The sequence below is a fragment of the Hippocampus guttulatus genome, chromosome 12 (genome assembly GCF_054856545.1).
Source record: "Hippocampus guttulatus isolate MCC_2025c chromosome 12, RoL_Hgut_1.0, whole genome shotgun sequence".
NCBI lineage: Eukaryota > Metazoa > Chordata > Actinopteri > Syngnathiformes > Syngnathidae > Hippocampus > Hippocampus guttulatus.
Window position 1 is genome coordinate 1,732,734 of NC_141272.1, and position 24,896 is coordinate 1,757,629.

Sequence of the window (24,896 nt, forward strand, 5' to 3'; positions counted from 1 at the left end):
GCAAAGTTGTGGAAGGAATGAAACAAGCCACGTTGTCCCAACTGAAAGTTGTCCTTGACTCTTTGCAGAAGAGGCGTGGTTGTACTTTCACCATGTGTAGTTTTGCCTTTTTGTTTCAACAAAAATAAATTACATTTTTTTAAAATCTTATTTATTTTCACTATTCATGGTTGGTAAAAATGCACTTTTGAAAAATATATTTTTATTTTAATAACGTGCAAAATGCACTTTTGAAAAATATATATTTATTTTAATAACGTGCAGGGTTTTCCCTTGGCATCTGTTCCTTAATAATTTTTTTGAGGACAAAAGGCTTTTTTTTTTACCAGAACAATTCTAGATTTTCGATGATAAATTGTTTTTTTTTAAATTGTTTGTCAGAACATGACTTTCTTTCCTCGTGAAACATAACACGATAATATCAGAATATTACAAAATAGAATATACGGGCTTGAAAAAAAAATTGTACTGTATTGTACTGACAAAATGTACTCGTCCTGTCAAACTACTGCAGTTTACACTCCAGCCTCAGGGTAGCGACAGTCGCCCAACAACGCCTCGTTACCAACAACCAAAGGACGCCAAAGAAGAAGTCCGGCACGAGTGTGACGTCTTTGCTAGTCAGCACGTATTTCGGGGTGGTACGCGGCTAAAGCTAAGATGCTAAACGATGTAATCCTCGAAGAAACCGATGTTTTTCTTTCGCTTAGTTACGTGGTTTTTGTTTTCTACGTCGACGCGCATGGTGACGAGTAGCAATAATAAGAAAAGGCATATTCTTTAACCGGTTTTGTGAAGGCCAAAATAAAGAAGAATGGAAGCGGTGAACGCGTTCAACATGGAGGTAAAGTTTGCTCGTGTTCCGAACCTGGCTGTTCCAAAGGGCGACAGGAGCTAACGGCTAACGCTTCAAATCTAATCGTATCGATGGACACCGTTCATCGAAATTGTGCTTGTGTGAAAATGAAATGCTTCTTCAATTTGCTGTGTGTTCTTTTCACTCGTCCATTGATTCGCATCGTTGGCGCCTGTGCTCGGCAAGTCCGCAAAGCAAGGCCTCTTGGTTTCTGTGCTAAGCTAACTGCTAATGGAGGTCGCTAGGTTACCTCACACAGGCCACGTTGTATTATATTATTTGCATTTCTTTGCGAGAGGCGTGAAGGTCCCTAGTAAGCTTTGTCGTGTTTTAAGCAACGCGAAGGGTTTACATCTGCTGTGCAATTAATCCGAGGCGCAGGTTTAAAGATGTTTTTGCTAACACCCACCTGCGATTACCACCAAACCATTTATTTTGCCCGCAGGTGTCAACTCAATGTAGTTCGGGTACCACATTCACCCCAATTTGATCAGAAATGGACCGGACCAGTATAGAAACGGCATGCTAAGCTTTAGATTCCGACTATTCCAAAATTTTCCCTTTTTTGTGGTGCGGATCAGCATAAAGCAATTGTCAATTGTTGTTGCCTGTGTGAGTTTTTATGTACAAAAGCTTTCAAGTGTCACAAAGGGGCATGTCATGTAAAATCCAATTACTATGTTCAAGAAATGACAAATAGGTTTTGAAGGGCAATATAAGTCACTGTTGTAGTTTTAACTGTAGTGATTTTTGCATTTTACATAGAAATGGCCCCACCGATTAATCGGTCAGCCGATATTTGTTTTCAAAACTGGCAGGTTTTTTTTTTTGCTTTTATTTTTTTCATCTTTTTAAAACACGTTGAAGGGGGAAGTCGAGGCATAGCTTTTCTTTGCAATGTGTTTGTGTTTGTGATCAACCAATCACTGCTCACCTGTTTTTTTAAATTATTTTTATGGCCATGTGACGCTCGCAAGCTTAATTGTGCGGCACTGTGATGTCATTTTCAGTTGCCGGCAAGTGGCAAAATAGCCATTCCCATGAGAGAGATAAAACCCGGTGGATTTTGCTGCTTTATTCAGATTTCACAAACGCAATGTTAATCTAAGTGTTGCGTTTAGACTAGTGGGGGCACAGAGAACATATTATTGTACTGACCATTTTTGATTTGATGGTCTGAAAACTGTAATTTTTTGATGATTTTTCTCCCTGTCGTAAAGTGAAACAAATACTAAAAGACTGTAAATTGCTTATCAGAACTTTATTCTGCCAAATATTGGAATGGACATTGGTCCAATAAAAAAAAATTGGTTGTGCAAAAGTATTTATCTTTATTTAACCTGTTGTTACTTAGTTGTCTCTGTATCTTGGTTTTGTTGTCCAGTTTGTGTAACAGTAAATAGTAAAAAATAGTTCTAATGCTCGACTTGGAAGTGCACGATTTTGACATGTATGGCTCGGAATTTGCTGGGTTTGATTCCATTTCCAGTGACGTGATGGTGTTTGGTTTTGTGTGTACCCCTCAGTTGTTCTCCATGATTGACATGAAGCCTCCGATATCTCGAGCGAAGATGATGTCTATCACCAAGGCGGCCGTCAAAGCCATCAAGGTAGCCTGCGGCCGCTCGGGATATGAATGAAGCTTAACTGTGGGTGGACATTTGAATATGTTGTCTTTTTTTTTTCCCTAGCTCTACAAACATGTGGTCCAGATTGTTGAAAAGTTCATCAAGAGGGTATGTTGCCATTGCGTGCCAGATGGTGTAGACGACTTGATGAATTCATTTTCGGTTTGCCTCTTGATTCGGCTTCTTTTAATTAGTGTAAACCCGAGCTGAAAGTTCCCGGCTTGTACGTGGTGGACTCCATCGTACGGCAGTCGCGTCATCAGTTTGGTGTGGACAAGGACGTCTTCGGGCCTCGCTTCTTGAAGAACTTCACTGACACCTTCCAAAATCTTTACAACTGCCCGGAGGACGATAAGGTTCTCATCCACTTTGTGATTTTTTTTTTTTGACCTGATAAACGTTGACACAATGTGGGAAGCTGAACGTATTTCTTTCTTATTTGCATCAGAGCAAAATTGTCCGCGTGCTGAACTTGTGGCAGAAGAACGGCGTGTTTGACATGGTCATCATTCAGCCTCTGATGGACATGGCGAATAGCGTCCCGTCACCTGCGCCATCAATTGAGGGTAAGAAAGGGAAAATAATGTAAAATGTTTCTTTTTGGAAATGTAAGGACGCAATCTCTTCAAGGATGCAAATTTTTTGGGGGGGCGTTTTTTTTTCGCAAATGTAAATATCTGTATCTTTTGTGACGTCCTTGAATTGTAATTTTTATGCAAAAGAGCCCTTTGCCCCGGAAAAAAAGAATGCACAATGTGGTTATTTTTTCAGTTTTGCTTCAAGGCCTTTGCTATTGGGTTTGGGTAGGGGATCTTTCATACATGCATTGAGATTTGTACCGTATTATGATGTATATTAAAAGCACATTTTGTCCGTATTTAAAATAACATTTATGGAGATCTTTTACACATTGATACATCTGAATAAATCTGACAAAAGTGCCCCTCCCCACATGTGAACATTTCCCACAGAGCTGCAGCCTCCTCCCGCAGCAGCGGCCCCCGTCGCACCTCCATCGCAGATGCCGACTTCCGATGCCTTAGCTGCAGTGGCCCAGCTGTTCCAGTCCCCGCATGGTCAGGAGGTGAGTGAGTGTTTGCTGTCAAGTGTTGTGCTCAGGAATTGTTCACAAAGCCCAAGTGTGTGCTGCCGTAGCTCCAGAGGATGCTTCACAGCTTGCAGCAGGCAGAAAGGACCCACGCGACCAGCGGCACAAACGGGCCAAATGCTCACCAGCTGAATGCGGCCCAGCCCGAAATGCTCAATGCGCACGGTGGAGAAAGAGGCACCCTGGCCGAGGTAGTTGCATGCCGTCGACACGCAGCATGGTTTCACCTTTTGAGCTCAAAATCAGATTTTTTTTTTTTTTATCCTTAGAAACTGCTCAACAGGTTTGAGTATGACGACGAGCCAGAAGATGTTGCACCAAATGACCCAGCGGGCTCTCTGTGAGTAACCTTTTGAATCCTGACGCAAAGTATCAACAACCGATGGCAGTGAATGTTAATAACCGCACTTGGTGTTAAGTTGACACATTGAGCATATATGTCGGTCACGCCGCATGCTACCGTTTCATCTTTTGCGCCGACAGAAACGTCTCCGGACAGTTGCACGACATGGAGACGGTACATCCACATCCACTGGGACAGAATGCAGGCAGCCTTGAGGTATCGACTCAATACATTGAATGAAGCCTTGCTAAATTTTAAACCTTAAAACGAGGAAGTAGTAAAAATACACCGAAAACGTCGTGCACGTTCACGAGAATTCGCATTCAGCAGCAACAAGCTATGCATTCAATTGCATTATGCGGCACCGCCCCTTACACTGATGAATTATTCTGTTTAATTCCTATACCATGAGCGCATCGTTCTTCTGCGTATCCTGTTTTTACCAGTCCTGGCACCAGTGTAGTTTTACTTTAAAATGTGTTTGCGCTGCCTCAACGAGGCGAAAATGCAGGCGATGCGTTTGGAGTCTGGATGGGCACCTAGTTGTCATTCCACTGAAAGCTGCACTTGACGTTGGCCTTCAGCAGAGGTTGAGCATCTCATTCGTAAGAGACGGGGCAGATTTCAGGGAGGCTTGAGAAAGACGATGTCAAGCGTCTTTTATTCACGATCCTTATGCTGCGCCGATGAAAGCATGACACGTGAACTCTTTTGAATAGTGAGGCAAAATACATGCACTGAAGATCAGCAAAACAATCTCATAACGCACTCCGCATCGGTTACCAGTTGATCTGCTAATGTTCCAGAACTGCGGAAATAGTGCCCACATGGGCCGGACATGGGCTGTTATTTCACCTGCGATGTATTTATTTTTTTTATTGTCAGCATGGTGGCGTGCCGAGTGACGCCGAGCGTCACATGTTGTCCGACGGATACTATTCCAGAAGCGATCCCCAGAACTCCAAATCACAGGTATACCCCATTGACACAAAATGGAGGTCGATGCCGACTACCCATTTTGCCGCGTCATTTTGTCGAGCAGGCGGATTCAACGGAGGATCCATCTACACAAAGAGAAGGCAGACACCGAGCCTCTGGCAGAAGAACAAGATCTGGCTCCATGTAAGAGGCGGTGACTCTTCGGGATTTGATCCAGCATGACACCTGAAATAGTAACACGCTGCTTCGATCCTTGCCGTAGATCTCCGAGGAGAAGACGGTCGCGATCGTCATCGCGCTCGAGAAGGCCAAGGTACCGACGCTCCAGATCGCGCTCGAGAGAAAGCCGCTGGCGGCGCTCCCGTTCGCAGGACAGAAACGAGCGAGAACGCGATCGAGCGCGCCGGCAGAAAGGTCTCCCGAGCATGAAGAGCCAGACTCTCAGTGGTATGTGCGCGCGCCTCCGAGAATATCAGAAGCTATCTAACAGTGGTGGGACTCTCTCTGAGGGGAAAAGACTTTGGGTTCAACATCTCCCGGCTGCCGCGAGAGTTTTAGGTTTTGAAATGCTTTACTCTGCCATTGAGAAGAGAGTCAGCCCTTTAATTGGCGCTTATCTCGTTCCTGGAACCAAATTGATCATTTTTCCAAATATTGCTGCAGACTCGCGCAGCGTATTGTGTTGTGCGCATGGTGGCGCGGTGGCAGTAAGCCGAGAGACGAGTGCATCAAGCCAGTGTCATGCCCAAAGTTGGGATCATGTGAATGACTCAATGTGAATCTTTCCACGACTCAGGGTACTATGGGTGTTTTCCCTTACTTGCATGAATTAGTGGTAAAGAATTCAATCGGTAATCATTTTGTACAGCAAATAATAGAAGTCCCACTCACACGTTTGACAATGGCCTGTAGCATTTTACTCTGTCAAGCGCGCAAGATATGTCAGTTTAAAAAGAAGCATTCATTTTGATTTTGTTTATTAGTGTGCAGCACCACACTGTGGGTTGGTCAACTGGACAAAAAAACCCAGCAGTCGGACGTCATCTCTCTCCTGGAGGAATTTGGCCAAATTGAGTCTGTCAACGTGAGTGTGCTCTGTGCCGCGTTGAACTCATCGCCAACTTTGAAAATAGAGCGCCGCTGATGACGCCTTTCCTGGTTTGCAGATGATTCCGCCAAGGGGTTGTGCTTACATCGTGATGGTCCACAGACTTGACGCCTACACGGCCTTGAACAAGCTCAGTCGGGGCTCGTACAAAGTCAATCAGAAACCTGTGAAGGTACAGCTACCGCGTTCGACCTTGTCTGTAAATTATCCGGCCGCTTTTGATACAATTTCTGACACCGTTGGATCTCTCTCTCTCTCTCTTTTTTTTTTTTTTTTTTAAATAGATTGCGTGGGCTTTAAACAAAGGCATAAAGGTGGCGCACAAAAAGTTCTGGGATGTGGAGCGAGGAGTCACCTACATCCCCTGGACCAAAGTGAAAGCCGAGGAGCTGGACAGCTATCGAGCAGGCGGAATGCTGGACCCGGACACGCTCAGCGAAGGTAAATGAACCCTTCTTTTAGCCCACTTGCACGAGTTGCGCTTTGCTCATATTCTCTCTCAATGCTCATTGCTCAGAGTGGAAAAGCGTTCTGGACCTAAACAAGCATCCGATGGCGGGCGTGAACGGCGCGTTGGAAAGCACGCCGGCAGACGGGAGCGTCGAGGCTCAGATTCAGGTAACGCTAATGCAGTCTTTAAAATCTGTCCTTTCTCCTCCTGCTGTTGTCTGTTTGTTTGTTGCTTAATGACCTCTTTGTTGGAGGCGCACTTCAAAAAGCTCGTGGCGTGTTGGGGAAAATAAAATGTAGTCTCTCACAAGTAGTGGAGCGTATGTGAATCAGCTTCATTCTTACGCACCGGAGTCACACGTGATGTCTTCAGCAGCAAATGTCCAGCACTGTCGCATCCATTCCAGTGGTCACACAAATGCCACTTGAGACTGGAAACAAGGAACCTTGCGTTTGCGTGACAAGACTTAAAAGACTTTGCTGATGCATGTTCACATGCAGAAAACAATATGACAGAGATCTCTTCGGGGAAATATGTACAAACTTCACACAGATGACTCCATGCCACCATAAGGTGCCTTTTAAGATGTCTTCATTTCACCCCAAAACCTTTTCAGTTCTACTGGGAATATTCTTTGTATTCAGCTGTTACAAGGTTAGAAACCAGAGTCGTCAACACCCCCCCCCCCCCACTTTCTTTATTTTTTTTTTTTCTTAATATAAAGTAACTGCAAGATGACAGGGTGGACAATGACATAGGGAACGGCTGACTGTATGGTTGAACGAATGGATTTGGTATTTCTAAAAGGTTCTTATCAGTTGATATATTTCACAGTGACAACCGGTATTCGGGACACAGCAGTGGCACCCCCCAGTGAGGGAGGATGCGGTTAACCAACCCCTAACAGGGTGGAGAGCAATTGTAAGGAGACATGCAAAATGTTCTTTATGATCAACGAAATAGTATATAACATGACCTCACTGACCCCAAAAATAACTAACAATAAAACTGCTTCTTTGGTCGAATTTCCTTTAACTACAGCAGTTAGCACAGCAGTGTAGAACAAGCAGAAACGAAGGGACAACAATTGTAAAATGAAGCCAACACATTTTAAGACGCCGGTCATTATTGGTGCAAATATTTGGCCACTTTCAGAGTTTCCTGACTCTGCAAAATTTTTGTGATTGCCGATTCATTCAAGCAACGAGAGAGCCTGCCGCTAAAGCGGCATCTGATTAAATTGGCGCCAATGTGGCTGGTTGATGACAAAAATCAAGATGCACTTCAGGTCAACTGGTCATTTGACAAATGCGATGTTGAACTTGTACGTCACCCGATGATGATCCAGCTCTTTCAAAAGAGGTAACGGATAGTGCCGTGTTATTTTAACTTGTGCTGACGCACGCGTAATTGATTGTGCCGATTGATTTCGCTCCCAGTGTTTTTGAATAATGCTGTAGTTCAGGTGCGTCAAACTCATTCAGCTTGTGGGCCACTTTGTAGTTGCAGCTTCCCTCGGAGGAAATGAATGTTTCAGGGCATTAAGAAATATACCTGTACAAAACAAATTGACCGATGACTCGTTTTGAAGTCAGAAGTCAAGGATAATAGTTTGTTCAATTTACGGTAGAAAGGGTAGTTTAAAAAAATGTTACTTGTCTCAATGTTACTTATTACAGGTGATAATCTGAAATTTTGGTACAGATTTTAGCAAGGATCTTAGAAGCGGACATGATTTTTTTTTTTGGCGATGTGGCGGACTGCATCTGGCCCTTCGGGCCTTGAATTTGCCAACTATTTTATTGATTTTATTTGTGATCGGCCCTAATTAATGCAGTTAAGTGTTTACACATATACATTAATCTGTGGTGGGCTGCCGCAAATGTGTTTTGGCCACTGATATTACCGTTTTTCCATAAATGTGAGTTGAGCGTTAACAGCAGCGAGTTTCCATCTGCCGTCAATTCAATTTGCGCGGATAGGCACGGCTGGATGCCGCGTGGTGCGGTTACAGCTTCTGCTGCTTCGCCTTTGCAAATGTGAACCATTAGGCAGCGAGAATGTACTGACTCCGTCTCGCATAGCAGCAGTGCTCGCGCAGACGGACACACAGCGCGGCGAAATAAAGACAATGTAGAACAGCATCGCTGTGCTCTGTGGGACCGAGAGGGAAACGGCACCGCCCACTTCCAATACCCGCCAGGACTGAACCCAAAAGGAGCAGGCTTGGTGAATTGGGAGTGAGGTTTATCTGGTGAGCGTATTGACGAGACTTGATTAAAGCTTTTGGGCTGTCAACCAAGATAGCTTTTAGCAGCCATATTCAAACTAAAATACATACTTTTACTCCCCCATCTTTTTCCATTTTCAAACATTTTTTCAAAGCTCCAGGGAGCCACTAGGTGCCGTCTAAAGAGCCACATGCGACTCCGGAGCCCCGGGTTGCCGACCCCCGGTTTAGACCAATGGGGGCACTTGCCCCCCAAAATTTATACTTGCGTTTTAAAATCAGCAAACATACTTCAGAATACTTGTGTTGGTCCTCCGGAAACGGTACCTACATATAAATAGACGTTGCTTCATCTGTGATCATTTTTTTCTGGCCTCGCCGATCATGTCGTTTAACGGTAATGCTTCAGTGCAGAAAGAACTGGTCGGCCACAAAGGTGCATGTAGATGACGTGTGTCCAATGAACTGCTTCATCACCTCCTTTAATTGGTGCGGGGGACATGGCTCTCAGACTTTTGAGCACGTCTTGGGAGGGGCGGGGGGGGAGGCAGATGATGTCATAACAGTCTTTAGCTTTTGTCAAGTATTCAAGGCTTTTTGCCTGGGCAATTTGATGTTGATGTGGAATGGTCGACGCAGGTGACGTGCCATACCGCTTTATCCGATGACACTTAAGGTTAGTGACCGTATTCCATTTTTGCATGTTCTATGCCTGACGACGCCCATATTTGGGTTTGCTCACTCGCTGAAAAGTGATGCCATGTAATAATTTGTTGTAAATGATTTTTGTGGACCTGATAGCGAAGTGCTGCGTTCGTGGACTTGGGGAGCTCCCTTGCCTAACCAACAATGAAGTTGAATGACATTCACAGTATGTTATTGATGAACATTATTGCAGCCGCGCATGTAATCGGAGCATCCGTCAAGAGCGGGTCACACAACACAATTTTTTTGGGGGGGTGGGGGGGTGTAACCTTACTTGCCAAAAACACAATGTTACCAAGGTGTGGGGGTGGTTTTCGTGATGTCTCTATCCCCAAAAATTCAGAAAGTATAATCTTTGTATTTATATATAGTTTGGGTGGAAGTGGCCCTTGGACCGCAGCGATGGCTTCTTGTTTCTATAGACCGTTTGAAGATACAGAATTGAGACCGTCCTCCGAGTCTGACACAAGCATGTGCTATCCGATGATGCGTGAGCTTGGGGGGGGGGGGGGGGGCTTGATCGGCAGTCAGCCTATGGCGAGGGCTTTTGTCATGTTGGGTAAATCGTCAACTCTTTTATTAGAAAGTCATCTATGAAGTTGACATACCAGCGGTGGACCAACGCTTTGCCTGTTTCCCGTTGGTCAAGACTGTCACTGTTGGCAGGTAAAAGATTGTTTTGGAGGAGTGCAAACAAAATTGGAGAAAAGGTAAGCCGGCGGCATTTTGGGAATTCCGCCCCCCTCCCCAAATCCAACCACTTGCGAACAGAAACTGGACTCGAGGAATAAAACCCGTGATAAAATAGCGCCTTCAAATTACGCGTGAAGCTTGCGTCCATGTTCTTGCGAATCGTGCTCGGTACTCTTCGTCCAATTCTTGACTACAGGCTTTAGTTATATCTTTTAAGCTAGCATTCTATTGGTATTGTACTACAAAATACAATTGCAGTACAAGCCCCCTTTGGTCTCATTCTATTTACTCACAAAACCATGCAGTCCAATCAAATTTGCTGTTGGTCCTTAACTTTTGTGTTTTATTTGTACGGTGACCGCCTTTTTAACTCGAAACACTCAATATCCTAAGTCAACTGTCCTCATTGAAAGGAATGGAAATGCCATTATTCCATTCCAGCCCCACATTATGACCCCATCTGGTTTGCGTGTCTAGGCCACCAGGGAGAAGTATAATACGTAGACACACAGAGTTACCTCAATGACTCGGCTGCGGTCATTAAGTGTTTTTCTCTGACGAATAATTTATGTCTTTGTGTATTTTCTGTCTACATGTGTTGCAGCACAGTTTTTGTGTTCACAAACGCATTGCTTAAAGGGGTGTAACGCGGCGGCGATGCTATCCATTAGCCCATCTGCGTGTTGGCATTAGGCTGGTGGACTTTGCTAAAGCAAAGTTCCCTCTGCAATTTATATGCATTAACATGTCATTCTCTTTGTTTTATGTTTAGTTTGACAGTAAACCTCAAGTAGCACTAGAAATAAACAGATTGAGCCTCTTGAAGGGGAGTTCACCATTTATCAAGCTACTGCTTCTTTTGAGTTGTTTGCTACCAGCATTTACTGCTTGCAACTCTCAAGGAATGGCCGGAGCAAGCGCTCGCACGGCTCACTCGTAAGTCAAGCTACCGATTTGGTTATTTGCTTGTGTACTGCATCTTTGTCAACTGAAGGGAGTGCTCACTGCTACATTGTCGAAACTAATATCCCTGTCTACAAATATTTGCCTTCAAAGGTACCTTTGGGAGTCTGCAACTGTCCTAAAATTTTATGAAGTCAGCACAAGTTAATGGGTGAGAGGAAATGTAGAGGGGTCATTTGGTGGGTGAGCTACGATAATGTGGAGTTTGAAAAATCCTCCATCAGCTATCTGGACTCGCGCTGTGCTTTCACGGCTTCCGCCTCAGCCTGTGCTCCACCTCTCTACAAAGTTCAGTGGACTTTTGTTGTTTTGGAGTCAAACAGGTAATGCGCACACAAAAACCCAGAGCAAAAAAAACCCATGCGGGGGATATTGAGTGATACTCGGCTGATCGACAATGCCTCTAAATTGTGTATTTGTGTCATTTGAATAATTTTTCACTCAGACCGCAGACTATTTTTGAGGTATTATTTCATGCAAGTGAACATTTATTATTATTTTTAAAGCGCTTATCCTCACTGCAGTTATCAGGAGTCTTTCCCAACTGACTTTGGGCAGGTGCGGGTCTGTCTGGTTTTGCCAGCCAAGCGCCAGGCACATATAGACAACGGCTCACATTCACATCTATGCCAAATATAGCCTGTGTTAAAGCCAACATGCAGGTTTTTGGAACGTGAAAGGAAGCTGGAGTACCCGGAGAGAACATGCAAACGCCACACAGGAAGGGCCGGAGATGGCGGTTGAAAGCCAGGACTGTTAGGAAGATGTACTTAACCGGTAGACTACTCCAAGAAAGAATTAGGGGGTGAAAAAAAGTCTTTCTCATTGCATTAACCTTTGTTGTATATTATCGTATGCACAAAAAAAAAAAACAATTGTAGACATGCAAGCAAAGGAAACTGCGTAGGTGCTTTGCTTAACAAGACCTATATACCATATAGACCAATTTCAGCCATAGCTAACCTTCCAAAACAGGAAACCTGGTGAGACAAGCACAGGTTGAACATCACAATTGCGTCCCTGTCGCTGAACTGGCACGTCAACCACGTCCTGAGCAGTAGAAGCGCAGAGGAGGCTGCTGTAGAAGGAAGGCACAAAATGTGTACCCCCGCTCCCCCCTGTAAGTACAAGTCGGCTTTAGTTCCATTCTTGTCCAGCCTTTTGTGCTTACTCGGTTGTTGACTTAGCCAAATGAAATTCAGAAGTCATAAAATTCTTTCAAGACTTGAAAAAACTTTGCTAATCAAAACTGGTTTTGTTGTTGTTTTTGTTTTTTTTTTCGTGGTACAGCAGCCAAAGCAAAACAAAATGGCCAAGGTTCAAACAGTTGAACTTTGGGTCACCGGGCAAGCCCCCCGATGAGCGGAGCTGCAGTCTTGCCGGCGTCGCCAGATTCCAGCAGGGCACCAAACAGCAAGTTGGTCTCGCCCGGTGGCTTTGGCTCAATTGGTCGAACGGGCTGACCAGTGGCCAAAAGGTCGACTACTGGAATCTTGGCTGTTTTCTTTTGTGTGTGTGGCTGCTGCTGATCAACACGAAAACACAAAACCACGCTGGTCTCTGCTGTTCAAATCAAAATGCAAAAGCATGTCGGTTTTTTTTCTTTTCTTTCAACACTATCTGCCTGTGTTTAGTATCTTAGTATCCGCCTTTTGCGTCCCGACCCTCCAGTTGGTGAATCACTGGTATAAACTGACATTGTTACAAAATGTTTTCCTCCTGTTCCGGTAATACAAATTCAGTTTCCGTTGCCCTAGCAACATTAACAGGAAGCTGTGATGTAGCAGTCACTCAAAACTAAGACATTTAAAAAATAATGATAGCTTGGTTCAATGTGTGGAGAATTGTCAAAGTGGCCCTTGAGTCCTTTGATTTTTCTCCATGCGCCCTGCGTGGTAACACTTTTTAGTCACCTTGGAAGAATCTCCGATAGGTGAGTTTGGGAACCTCGAAACAAATACTGTCAGACGCCTGAAAGAAGGGGGGGGGGGGGGGTTGTGGGCATTGATTTAATTATTAAAAGCTGGAGGTGAGTTTGTTGTGCAGCTGCCTGGTTGAATGAGCAAAAATACAAAGGAATAACGTTGAAGCATCGTGGGGGTGTCGGTGAAAGAAGGGATGCCCCGGCCGGCCCGGCTCGTTGGATTAACAAGGAGCTGCCGCTGATGGGATGAGACAAGTCTGGTAAGAGCCGACACGGCATGAAAGCTGATTTGACTTCACGTCTGTTTTGTGAGAGAGAAGTCTCTCTGCGTTCCCCAAAAGTTAGCTGTGGATGTCAAGCGTACGTATTTGCTGCTCCGTGATTTTGCCTGTGATCATGACGTGCGTCGTTAAAGCCATACAGAATCCCCTTTTTAACCCTTCCGTTATGATGAAAGTCATGTTGACGCATTTTCGTGATTGATGGGTACGGGGGGCAAAAATTAAAAAAAAAACATTGCAAAAAATGCTGGCCTCATTTTAAACCCATGCAAAAATTATATTTAATTTTTAAAAATGTGCGCTTTTTTGTGCTCAATATATTGACAGGTCACATGGGGCGATGCAGGTGTTTGATACTCACAAAAACAAAATTTGAGAAAAATAGAGTAAGTGCTGGAAATGGTTAATGCGGTTATATATATATATATTTCTGTCTTACGGCCAAACATGCAGTGGGTCACATTGACCCGTGACCGTTCCTGCAAGGTACATAAGAGGAGGGTTAAAGGTGGGGGGGGGGTACATTTGAATTGAAAATTTAGGCACAAGTTTGGCTTTGAACATTTACACACTACATTTAAATCACGCGTGTGTGATCCAGTGCAGGGGAAATTTAAAACACACGAGCTGAAGAGTACATCTTGTGACTCGCAGCGTGCGTCCTAAATGAACAGGAGTGATACGGCATTACTTTCCTCCAATCATTTTTATATTGGCTTGTTCGTATACTTTTTTTTTACAGTCTAATTGAGGAACATTTTATCTGCATTAAATATGAGCAGTTTGATTTTGTATACAAGTGTTAAAACATTTTGAAATGAAAATTTGTGCTTGTTTGAAGTAGTGTAACTAAACAGGAGTTATCAACAAGCATTTATGATCCAATAATCCTCAGTCATTTGCATACATTATAACGATGATGCGCCAAAAGGCCCCCAACCATATTCATCCACATTGAATCTTCAACCTTGCTCTCTTGCTGCAATGTTCAGGTGGGAGTGGCTTGGCATGCATTTTATTTTAAATTCCACATTGCAGTTTCACCACGCGAGCGTGCGTATGACCTGAGGGCAGTTGGGTGCCAGCCCGCCCCGCGCAGATGAAGTCATCTCTGGTCTGCCTCCACATGTGAAATCGCTTTTTTTCAAGTGATGATGTCACCTCTGGCTTTTTTTTTTGAGAGAGAGCCGTTGGCCTGAAAGGAGAAAAAAGATGTGTAAACTTTTTTTGTTAACCTTTCCAGTATAACTCTTTATAAGAGCAGCACTAGAATTGCTCAACACAAATTCGAATACATTTTTGTTGTCCAAAAATGGAATGTAAAACGCATGCAGATGCAGTATTTAGTTTTCAAATCCAATCGTCGGATATTTGAGATTTTTTTTTGTCTTTAACCCTTACGAAAGTTGGCGTAATACAGAATTTATAGTGCAAAATAGTTAAAATATTTTTTTGTCAAATCATTTGTAGCGATGTAGCTTTAAAAAATCGCACCCATTACTATTTTACACATGATGTAATTGTTATATTATACATAAACCTGATCGAAAAAAAACATTGACCAATGTATATAAAAAGAATCCATACTATCTTTGTAAAAGCATTTTTTAAAAATAGAGCTCGTCACAGATTTTGCAAGCTTGTGCAGCTGTGCTTAATGTTGGAGATGAGTCTTCTGTGCATGTTTCAGGGAGAACCCCCCCCCCCTCCATTTCATCAGAGCTTTGACTTTGAAAACAAACATTTTCATGCACATCCACCAATATCATGCAATGAATGAAAACGAGAGAGTAAATGATGTATTTACCACCCCAGCTAGCCTAATTTGGTGTTAAATTGACTCGTGGTCATGCACAAAGCTTTGCTTGTCAAATTCTCCCCCCGCCCCCCCCCCCCCCACTGTCAAATTTTGTTATCGGATGAAGTCGTGGGCAGCAGACGAGCACAATCAAATGGACAAAGATCACGTTTCTGGCCAAATCTGCATCAAACAGTGTTTTCCCCTTTGTTTTTCTTTCTTTCTCATTGACAACAATAAAGAAAAAAAAATCTTCCCCCAACCGATGTGACCACAAAAGAAAGGCGCTATACAATTACAGCTAATAAGAATCTTCGCCCTCAGCGGGGGAATGACTTGCGAGGTCTTGTTACAAAAGTGACAAATCCAAAAATGGCGTCAGCAAAAAAACCAACAAAACAATAAAAAAAAAAGTGACTTCTGCTTTGGACAGCTTTTTGATGCGATAACCATAGAACTGAAGATGTAAGTGCATGTGATGCAACAGTGGGTCGCTGTCCCGGTTACAGTCAGTGAAAACCGCCGTCGGCGACATTAAAGCCGCATTTCCACACGGAGCGGCCCTTGGAACCTTCCGTCCGTCTATTTTCAATGGCACGCATTCCTCGCTACGGTCGTAGGCGAGCTGGAGCCCATCCCAGCAAGTGGCGGAGTACACCCTGGACTGCTTGCCAGCCAGGAACCCTTGCAGTCACACCTCTGGACAATTTGGAGTGTTCCAGAAGCAGGCTTTTGAGATGAGCATGCCAATCCCACAGAGGAAGGCCGGAGCCCGGGTTCAAAGCCGCAAGCGCAGAACTGCGAGGCGGCTGCGCTAACCGCTCGACGACATTTAGCCAAATTGCGCTCCTTATGCCATGCTGCTCCAAAGTTCCAAGTTTTGGGGTAAAACTTGCTGCGATCGCGAGGCATGATGAATGTCCTCAGTTAAGTGAGCTACCCAAGTTTTCATGAGACTCTCCTCCCGAGCACAATCGATGTCCGGGATGGGCAACTTCAATCGATCATGGAGAGGCGGGGGGGGGGGGGGGGGGAGTATATTTAGATAGAAGGCTAGATCAGCTCCTAAACCTCTGCCATGAGTTTTTGATGACAAACTACTCAGGGTTGGCCCCCCCTCCCGAAATGCCCTCCAAAAACATGGGGGTGCGATGGGCGCTTCTGAGAACAGGTGAATCAACTCACAACTTGCTTTTAGTGATTTCTACAAAAACAAAAATGGAACTATCGAACCAGGAAACGGAACAGAGTGGGGCACTTGTCTCCCTCCTGCTTTAGTTCTCTGTACTTGTAGTACCAGTCAGACGTGCTTCGAGCCTCAGACCTGTTCGCTGAAGGTTTACAGTGTTTTCATAGTCCTACCGTGGAACTACATTGAGACGAACGCACCGTGTCCCTCCAAGCATTTCTAGCTTCAGTCTATAGGAAAGGGCGACTGTAAGCTCCCTAAAAGCGACACATAGGGATCGAATCCTGCCTTCATTGCTGAAAATCCGCTTGTAATGGAGCCTCGTCACCACAAGGGGTTGTAATTGTGCCGAGATGCCACAAGGTGGCGACAAAGTACAAGTTTTGTTTAGTGAAGTTCCTCAATTCACTTCAAAATTGTTTTCATGGCACAAATTTGCCAACGGATGGCGCTGGCTGTGGCCTTGAGCAGAAAACAGCAAATAGGTGAGTTTTTCAACACTTTGTGGCGAATAAGTCCCCCCCCCCCCCCCCCAAAAAAATATGTCACAAGATGACCTCTAATTTGCATCGACTTCAGCAGTGAGCTTCTAACCTGGCAAATGTTTAAATTGCATCTGCCGCAGTGGCATTTAAGACACCGTGGGTGCCCACACAAACAAAAAAGGAGGGGGGGCTGTGGAGTCACTTTCTGAAAGTCACTTTCAATTTAAAGCTGCGGCCTATTACACTGTATTCACCCCACCCTTCTTTTTATTGGGGGGGGGGTGTCGAAGGAAGATTTTTCAGTTGGCCATCCATCTGGCGTATTGCCCGGCTAAAGTTTTTCCATCGGCCGCGCTTCTGAGGATTCCCAGGGCGGCCTGCCTCATCCACGCTGTTCAAAGGCGCCGTTTAGATGCATTGTACTTATGGAGTGAAAAATGTTTTTTGTCTACTTGTGAATAACAAAACGTGACGTAAAATTGTTTTGGGGATATTTTGTCCCTAGAACAGATTTTCCACAGAACCAGTGTGTGTGTCTATACACACACGCACACACACATATATATGTGTGTGTGTATTTTTTGTATGCATACAATGGTACATGTATATCTATATTATATATATTATTACCAAAAATAACATTTCCACCTAAAGTTGGAGACTCAACTCCCGTTCACACTCTTGACATTCTCGACTGAATCTCATCAAACATCGAACAAACCTGTTTTCCAATTTCTGTGCATATCGGGGGGTTTTTTTGGCGGGGGGGGGGGGGGGGTTGTAACGCTACTACAGAAGTGTCGTGGTGATGTTGAAGATGGAAGTGTGGTCCTAACCGTAGAAACCAGAAGTCAAACCAACTGTGATGTTGGAAAGGCGCAGAGGAGATCAAGATGAAGTTTCAGAGAGTTTGGAGTTGTTGGTACACGCGTTTCCCGGAACGAAAAAGAGATTCAGGGCTGGAAAGTACGACATTGAGACAATACCTGTAGAAAGTGAGGTTCAAATGCAACAAGGGGCTTCCACGAGTCCTTTAGTTCCAATGTGGGTAAAAAAAAAAGTGTCTTCCTGCTCGGAGACTCTCCTCCCGAGCACAAAGGGCCACGGTTCGCTGCTTCGTTTTGGTTGTTTCGGCATCTTGACCTTGGATGAGTTCTTTTGACATTGGAATGACAGGCACAATGTGACTGAAAAGAAGGCTTGTTGAAATGTTGAAAGGAGGGAAAAAAGTTTTTCCCTCTTTTTTCCCCTCAACCTTTTAATCTGGCGCACCAACTATAACATAACAATAACTATATTATGTTTGTGTTTTGTGAATTTTGCTCCGATGAGTAAATTTGACAGTTTTGATTTCTATTGTCTTCACCGTTTATTTAAAAAATGTTTTTTGAATCAGTTATTTTGGACATTCACCTTTATTGCTTAATCGCTTAATATCACAAAAACAATTTTATTTTATTTTGTACTCACAAAATAATTGTACCAATTAAATAACCTGAAATTGTAGTTTAATAGTACTAATTAACATTTGATTTTGCATGCACATTTTTTAAATCCCATCTACACATGAGGTGATGTTCTTTAAAAAGAAATGACAATTAAACTTAATAACTAGATGAAGTATTTATGATAGATACCAATTGTAGAACAATCAAGCTAACACATAAATGTAAAAAAAAAATTGTCATTGAATTATAAAAAAGTTAAATAATTTTAGTTCTTTATTTATTTTGACCTGTCATCCAAATGCCATGAGCCATCTGTCCATTTTCCGTGCCTGCCCGGCGACATTGAGCTGTTTTTGCTGCTTCGTAAGGCTTGAAATGGCGCCGGTCTGTCTTGCAGGTTCCTGGCTTCCAACAGGTGGGGCCCATGGGGAGCCCGCCTCAGTTCCTGCCCCCGGGCATGCTGTCTCCCTCGGGGGGCTTGATGCTGATCCCACCAGAATTGAAGCCTGACGGCACTGCAGCAGGTAGGACACGCAAAGACCATTGGTGTCCACACTATGGCGCGCGGGCCGTTTTGTGGGCCGCATCTCGGACACAAATATAACAGCCATTATCTTCACATTGAGAAAAAAGAGAAAGATAGATAGATGGATTGATCTTTTTTTTTCCAACCCAAAATTCTTACATGACTAGCAAGTTGGACAATATACATTCAATTAAAGACATGCGTGCAAGTAATTTTGTCAGTTCGCCAAAACTGTCATTCATCAGACCACCCTCCAATTGTGCGTAAATACCCATCTGTCCCCTCTCTGCTCCCGAGAAGGAGGAAGAAAAAAAGAATTTTAACACTTTCTCATACGCTTTGATGCAGATGTGCATCATATTGTCATTGGAATAATGCCATTTCAAGCCATGAACAACACATGCACGGGCCCTCAACCCGGACTTTGGACACCCCTCCTGTTGACTCTCCATAAGCTCCAAATTGCTCATTTGACGTCTTTTCCGTGCAGCCGTCAAATCCCCAACGGAGTTGACGCCCACACTCGAAGGAGACAAGCCCTCGCCCTCGGACCGCCAGCTCGGCTCCCCCGTCGGCCCCGTCGTCAACCTCCAGGCCCCTCCGCCGGGACTCCCCCCGATGCATCACAGTCATCCTCCTCACCTGCCACCCTTCCACTCGCCCCCCACCATGATGCCCGCAGGACCCACGTTCCCTCCGGAAAGGTTTCGGATGGCTTTGCCCTTCCCCCCTCGCGGACCCATGCTCCACCACCGGCCCCCTTTTATGCGGCCGGAGGGCATGATGGTGGGGCACGCGGGCCCCCCTTTCAGAGGGAGGTCGTCCTTCGGCGGCCCGGCCCCGCGCCACCCCAGGGGGGGCTGGTGATAAACCTCTCGTTGTCATTTCATCAAAACAAGAACAACGACTAAGACCAAACTGGCTGTAAATACTGTACATGCTTGCCAGCCTTTGCTATCTTTTTGTATATTTGAAGGAAAAAGAATCTAGTTTACGTGTTACGGTACTGGGGAAAAAAAAGCTTTATTGACAATTCTTGCGTCTAGAAGGAGTCAAAAGTGTGTTTTTGGTTTGGTCACCTTTACTTCAACTTTTCATGCAAAAAGATAAAAGCTGTTCTGTTGTTGTGGCGCCCTCCAGTGGCAAAACTGCCGCCATGATCAACCACCATCGCGGCGGTATCATGTGACGTTAATTAAAAAAGATAATCCTGAGAATAAGGACACCTTACATTGAATGTACTACTGTCTGTTTTGTTATGTTAAATTCATTGTAATAGGCGTGACGTTGTTGCGAACTGGGGCGATCCGAGCAAAATAACATTTTGCCACTCGTGGTCGCAGTCAGTTGGACGAGAGTCATATTTTTTGCGTCCATATTCTGTGAAGTTAGCGACAATTGGTCTCCATGTGACGAGACTCGCAAGCACAAGCTGTCATCGCATTCGCCCGCGCCAGTGATTGAAGTTAACATCGGGAACATGTTACTGTGGGTTGAGAAAAAAATTGAGAATTTTTGTAAATATACACAGTCATCCACAAAATATTGACATATAAATATTCCAATCCTTTGAGTATGGCTGTCTTTACTGTCACGGGTGCATCTTGATGTTGTGAAAAACATTTATTCTAGATTGGCTGCACACGGCTTGAATCTTTTCCTTTTTTTGTGGGTTTACAGTTGAGGAAATCTCAAAATTCATTATTTTGAGAAACTGGAGTATTACAAAAGAAACCAAATTTCGAGGTTCTCCTGTGAAAAGTATTTCCAATTTATTGAACGAATTTGCGTTTCATTAATTTGCATTGACCGAAAGAAAGAAATTAGCTTTTGTACCATATTTTGATGTATTGAGATGCACCTGTATACAAGTACAGTATTAATAATACATTTGATGAAGAGTACCAATTGACATGTATTTGAATAAAATGTAATTTATATATTCAACTATACAGACTATTCTACACGATACACTGTTGATGAAAAACTTCATCTTTTGCCCGTAAAAGCTAATTTTGTCAGAATGTGACACAGAAAACCGCAGTCAACCAAAATTCTGGCAGTTCGTCCCGTGATTGCCATTTTTTTTTTTTTTGCTCGTATTTTTTTAATGCGTTTATAATAGACGTCCATTATCCGCGGAGTTTTGCTTTTGGTGGACAAGCCCGGTTCCTTTTCCCCGCGATTAGCGGGGGTCCACGATTACATTTGAGAAATGATTTAAGAAAAAAAGAAAGAAAGCTGGGGTTGTGTTGCGAACGTTTACGCACGACCTCCGAGGAGATATTATGGGATGCCGTGTCATCTTGACCCACGATCAACAATTGGTTGCGCGCCCCCCCCCCCCCTTTCCCAAATCAGTAAATCAATGAGGACTCGGCGGCTCGCTGCTTATTGGCTCCCTCCGTGGAGTGACGTCCACTCGCATCCACTTGCCCGCCTCTCCACAAGGGGGAGAGGCGCTCCACCACCACCTCCTCCTGCTCCTCCTGCACCTCCTGCTCCTCCTGCTCCTCCTCCCGGCCGCGGTGTGTGGAAACAACACGCGTGGAACGCTGGACGCCAGCTTTTGGCCGCTTCGCTCCCGCCATGGACGCCGGCGCAACGCGACGTGGGTGACGGCAGGTACGTGGACGCGGCGACGGTGGTTTTGGTGCAACCCGGAAGTGCGATGTCCCGGTCGTGGCAAGGATAAATAACCTGTATTGGCGTGCACGTCTATTCCCGCGTGGCGGCTTGCGGGCGAGTTGATGGAGTGGGCTGCGTGGATGAGGTCTCGCCGCAGTGCAAAGCGAATCTGCCTTTCCCGCACGCATGACAGCATTGAGTCGCTCATTCATTTTGCGGGGGGGGGGGGGGGGGGGTCGGTGCATTCAATTTGCACGCGTGTAAAAGCTGTGACGTCAATGCCGGGGGTTGGGGGGGGGGCAGCGTGCGTGAATTTGTTACATTTTTGCAGAGTCATGTGGCTAACAGAAGCGGCCACACTGCTTTGATGCCATTGGTGATGATGATGATGATGTTGGACTCGGTTCACCTGAGGAAAGCCTCGTTTTCCTCTACAAGTGTAAAAACAAGTTCACCCGCATTTATGTGACCTGAACTAATCCCCTGCACAAATTAAAGTATGAAATTATATTACAGTGTTTTGGAATGATAGTTTGTGTTATATTTATGGTTTAAACTTTTCATAGTGGATAGCGGATTCAAACAAATTAAGTGGGATGCCGCGTTGTCGTCGAGACCACACTAACCGAGACCACGACGTTATCGAGACTAGAGTGCTGAGACCAAGACAAGACCAAGACTGTGCATATCAATAATTGTTTCATTCCGTTTGCAATGAAAACAAATCTCGGATCTGAGCAAATTTGTTGTTTCACTTCTACAAATGAAAGTAAAATGTTCTACTACTTTTTTTTTGTACCGATTCTGAATCCGCCCTTGTATTTCCTCATGCACAGCAGGTTTTATTGTTCACGATGATAATAATAATAATCAGAGATGGGCATTCAGTCCCTGGCACGGAACAGTCCGTCCATTTGTACCGGACAGAGGATGATACATTGAAGAATACATGATGAATTAAGTCAGGACAGAAGTGGCTGTGTTGTCGGTCTCTCGGTACCTGCCCATCATGCTGTAAGCGAGGATTTCTAAAAGTAAAGTTGATATTATGCTCATTTGATTTTGTCGTAAAATATCCACAACAACAACGAAGTAAAGACATTTTTAAAATCTGCGTCAAAAATACGTCTCGGTTACTCATCCGTGTTGCGCAATCCGCCAAACGACTGGAAACCATCCGTCGCATCGGCTGACGTCGGCTTTCACTGAGTTTCTCTGTATGCGTTGGGACCCCCGACCCAACCCCCGCCCGTGTCATGACAAAGATGCAGAGTCTTGTCTGCCACACATGCAGGAATGTCCTCGGCAGCGTAATTGTGTCGCTCTCTGTCACACACAAACACGCACACTTTCAGTGTTGTTGATGTGGAGACAAGCGCGTAGTTGAAGCCCCCACCCCCCCCCCCCCCCCCCCCGATATGTTTGGCCAGCGTTCATGTGTGGCCCACTCACACATAACTGCTCACCCATTTGCAATGGAAATAGTTCCAAGTCAAACTTGCACGTGAGCAACGGAGGTGTGTGTGTGTGTGCGGGGGGGGGGGGGGGGGGGACTCGAGTCACACGGCTTGACTGGAGTCGTACTCGCCAGTTGGAGGACTTGGGTTGGGACTCGCTTGGCTCCAACGCATGTAAAGACAGGACAGGCAAGGCAATTGTGTTTCTCGAGCGCATTTCGTACGCAAGGCAACTGAATGTGCTTCACACAAGCAAAGCGGCACCTGAGAACATGAGCACGAGTTTTTCAAATGATATGCGTGCCTTTGATTGATGAGAGGAATTCCACCTCTGGCAAGCAGCCAGTATGAACCTCTTCTCCCGCAATGGGAGCGATGAGCACGAGCCCGCCTCAGCATTTTGGAGCCAAACGAGCGCTCCCCACGAATGACGCCGGCTTCAAAGCTGAGGTCACGGTGGTCTCGGTTCAATGTTTGTTTGTTTTTAATTTGATTGATTGATTTTTTTTTCTGGTAATGATTCCATTGTGGCTGCAGAGGCCCCGCCGCAAAATACGGACGCGTGTGTGGTTTTGCAGTTGCACTGTCGTACCTTCGATCCGTGTGGCTGACGTGACGGATGGGTGAATTTCCCCAGCTGAGTGTGGGAAACGTCAGACCAGCCAGCACCAGCTGCTGCTGGTGCTGGTAAAACACACGGTGGGATCTTGCTTCCAGAAAGTCTGACTAAAACGAAAACCAAAGCAATATTTCCTTTTGGAAATAATGTCCAACCACTTAATACGTTCCAGACACACAATGATATCAACGAAAAAGGGCAATTTATGTACGTGTAACAAACAGCAAGGCGTATTCTACAATAGCTCGAGACCAAAACGAGCCTCCCGGTACGCTCGGCAGCGTTCGGGGCAAGTTACAAAATAAAAGTGGGCCATTAAAATAACAGTTTGCCCACACTTCCTTTGTTTCCATGGTCCTAGCAGTTACTCTCAAACTATTTTGCGCTTTTTTTTATTGAGTGGGACTGGTTAAAAAAGCCACCACGGAACCAAAACAAGCGTGGTCAAACTGTGCTCTTATATTTCCGACATTTTATTTTGAAGGCCTGAGTTGTGGTTAAGAGAAGCCTGCGTTGTGGAATACGCCTCGCTGTCTACTGAACAAATTTTACACAACTTGATGTGCTCCGAGCATCTTTTGAACAAGTTGCAATTGCGCTTCACCTTTTGCCGTGCGGGTCGCGCATCTCTCCGTGAATGCTCAATGACTTTTGTGTCTTTGATGTGGACTCTCGAGAGGCTTCCCGCTGTCGGAATCCTCAGCTAATGATCTCCTTACCTTGGCCGAAATGCCGTTTTCATGCGCTGCACGTTTTCGTGCTTTGGCGCAACGCCGCTTCCCTGCTCTTGTGATCAGTCGTTGCCATTGCGTTGAGACCTTCGAGAAAACACTCAAGCCACGTGGGGGCTCGATGTTGTTCTTGCGTCAAACAAACAGTCATCGTGTATTAAAAAAAACAAAAGATCCCACTTTGAGCCTGGCACGAATGCACATTTTCACCCTTCCCCAAAAATATATTGATTTGTCCAAAACATCTAAATTGTACCATGCATGCTATGTTCGTTGAAAATGCTAAAATCCTTTCAGTGTTGACGAGAGAGCAGACTCGCACCAAAGCGCTGCATTTGCTATTCATATTGACATGAGATAGATTGAATACTTTATCGTCTGTCCACCATGGTGACGGAAATTCTTCCTTGACGGGGTTCATCCTAGCCTCATCCTAGCTAGCTAGCGGTATGCTAGTTCGTCTCGTTCTATTCAATGAATCCTTGAAAATAATCAACAGTGTTGACGAAAAATATACTTAAAGGAGAACTCAAGGAAGAAATTACCGTTGCTATAATAGGTTACTCGAGAGCCCTTCTCCTAATTAATGTTTGCGTCGTCAGGACCCCATCGGTCTTGTGCGGCGAACGCGACGTTGGCAATGCGAGCCCGAAGGCACCTCACTGTCATGCTCTCGGGATCGAATTGACTTGAGACACTGGAGTGCTGTGAGGGTTTGGGTTTGTTCTGTTTTCACTGCGCCCAGTCTTCAGACGCGTGACGCTGAATCCACTCCACCTTGTGTTT

The 24,896-nt window shown here is 44.8% G+C and overlaps 2 protein-coding genes across 2 annotated transcripts in view; both read left to right on the forward strand.

The window, feature by feature from the left end:
• Positions 1-585: 585 nt before the first annotated feature.
• LOC147196904 (SR-related and CTD-associated factor 4-like) lies at positions 586-20,248 on the forward strand. The gene is made up of 18 exons (XM_086125328.1): positions 586-844; positions 2,383-2,466; positions 2,548-2,592; positions 2,679-2,840; positions 2,933-3,050; positions 3,456-3,568; positions 3,640-3,783; positions 3,862-3,932; positions 4,076-4,151; positions 4,821-4,907; positions 4,978-5,057; positions 5,137-5,321; positions 5,858-5,958; positions 6,041-6,154; positions 6,267-6,423; positions 6,500-6,600; positions 18,547-18,673; positions 19,166-20,248. Exons 1-18 carry the CDS (start codon positions 815-817, stop codon positions 19,540-19,542), a joined length of 2,172 nt encoding a protein of 723 aa, XP_085981454.1. The 5' UTR covers positions 586-814; the 3' UTR covers positions 19,543-20,248.
• Positions 20,249-21,132: 884 nt separating this feature from the next.
• LOC147196905 (rho guanine nucleotide exchange factor TIAM1-like) overlaps positions 21,133-24,896 on the forward strand; it is a 34,884-nt gene continuing 31,120 nt past the window's right edge. The window contains exon 1 of the mRNA XM_086125452.1: positions 21,133-21,300. The gene's annotated coding sequence lies outside the window, so the exon portion shown is untranslated. The remainder of the gene's footprint in view (positions 21,301-24,896) is intronic.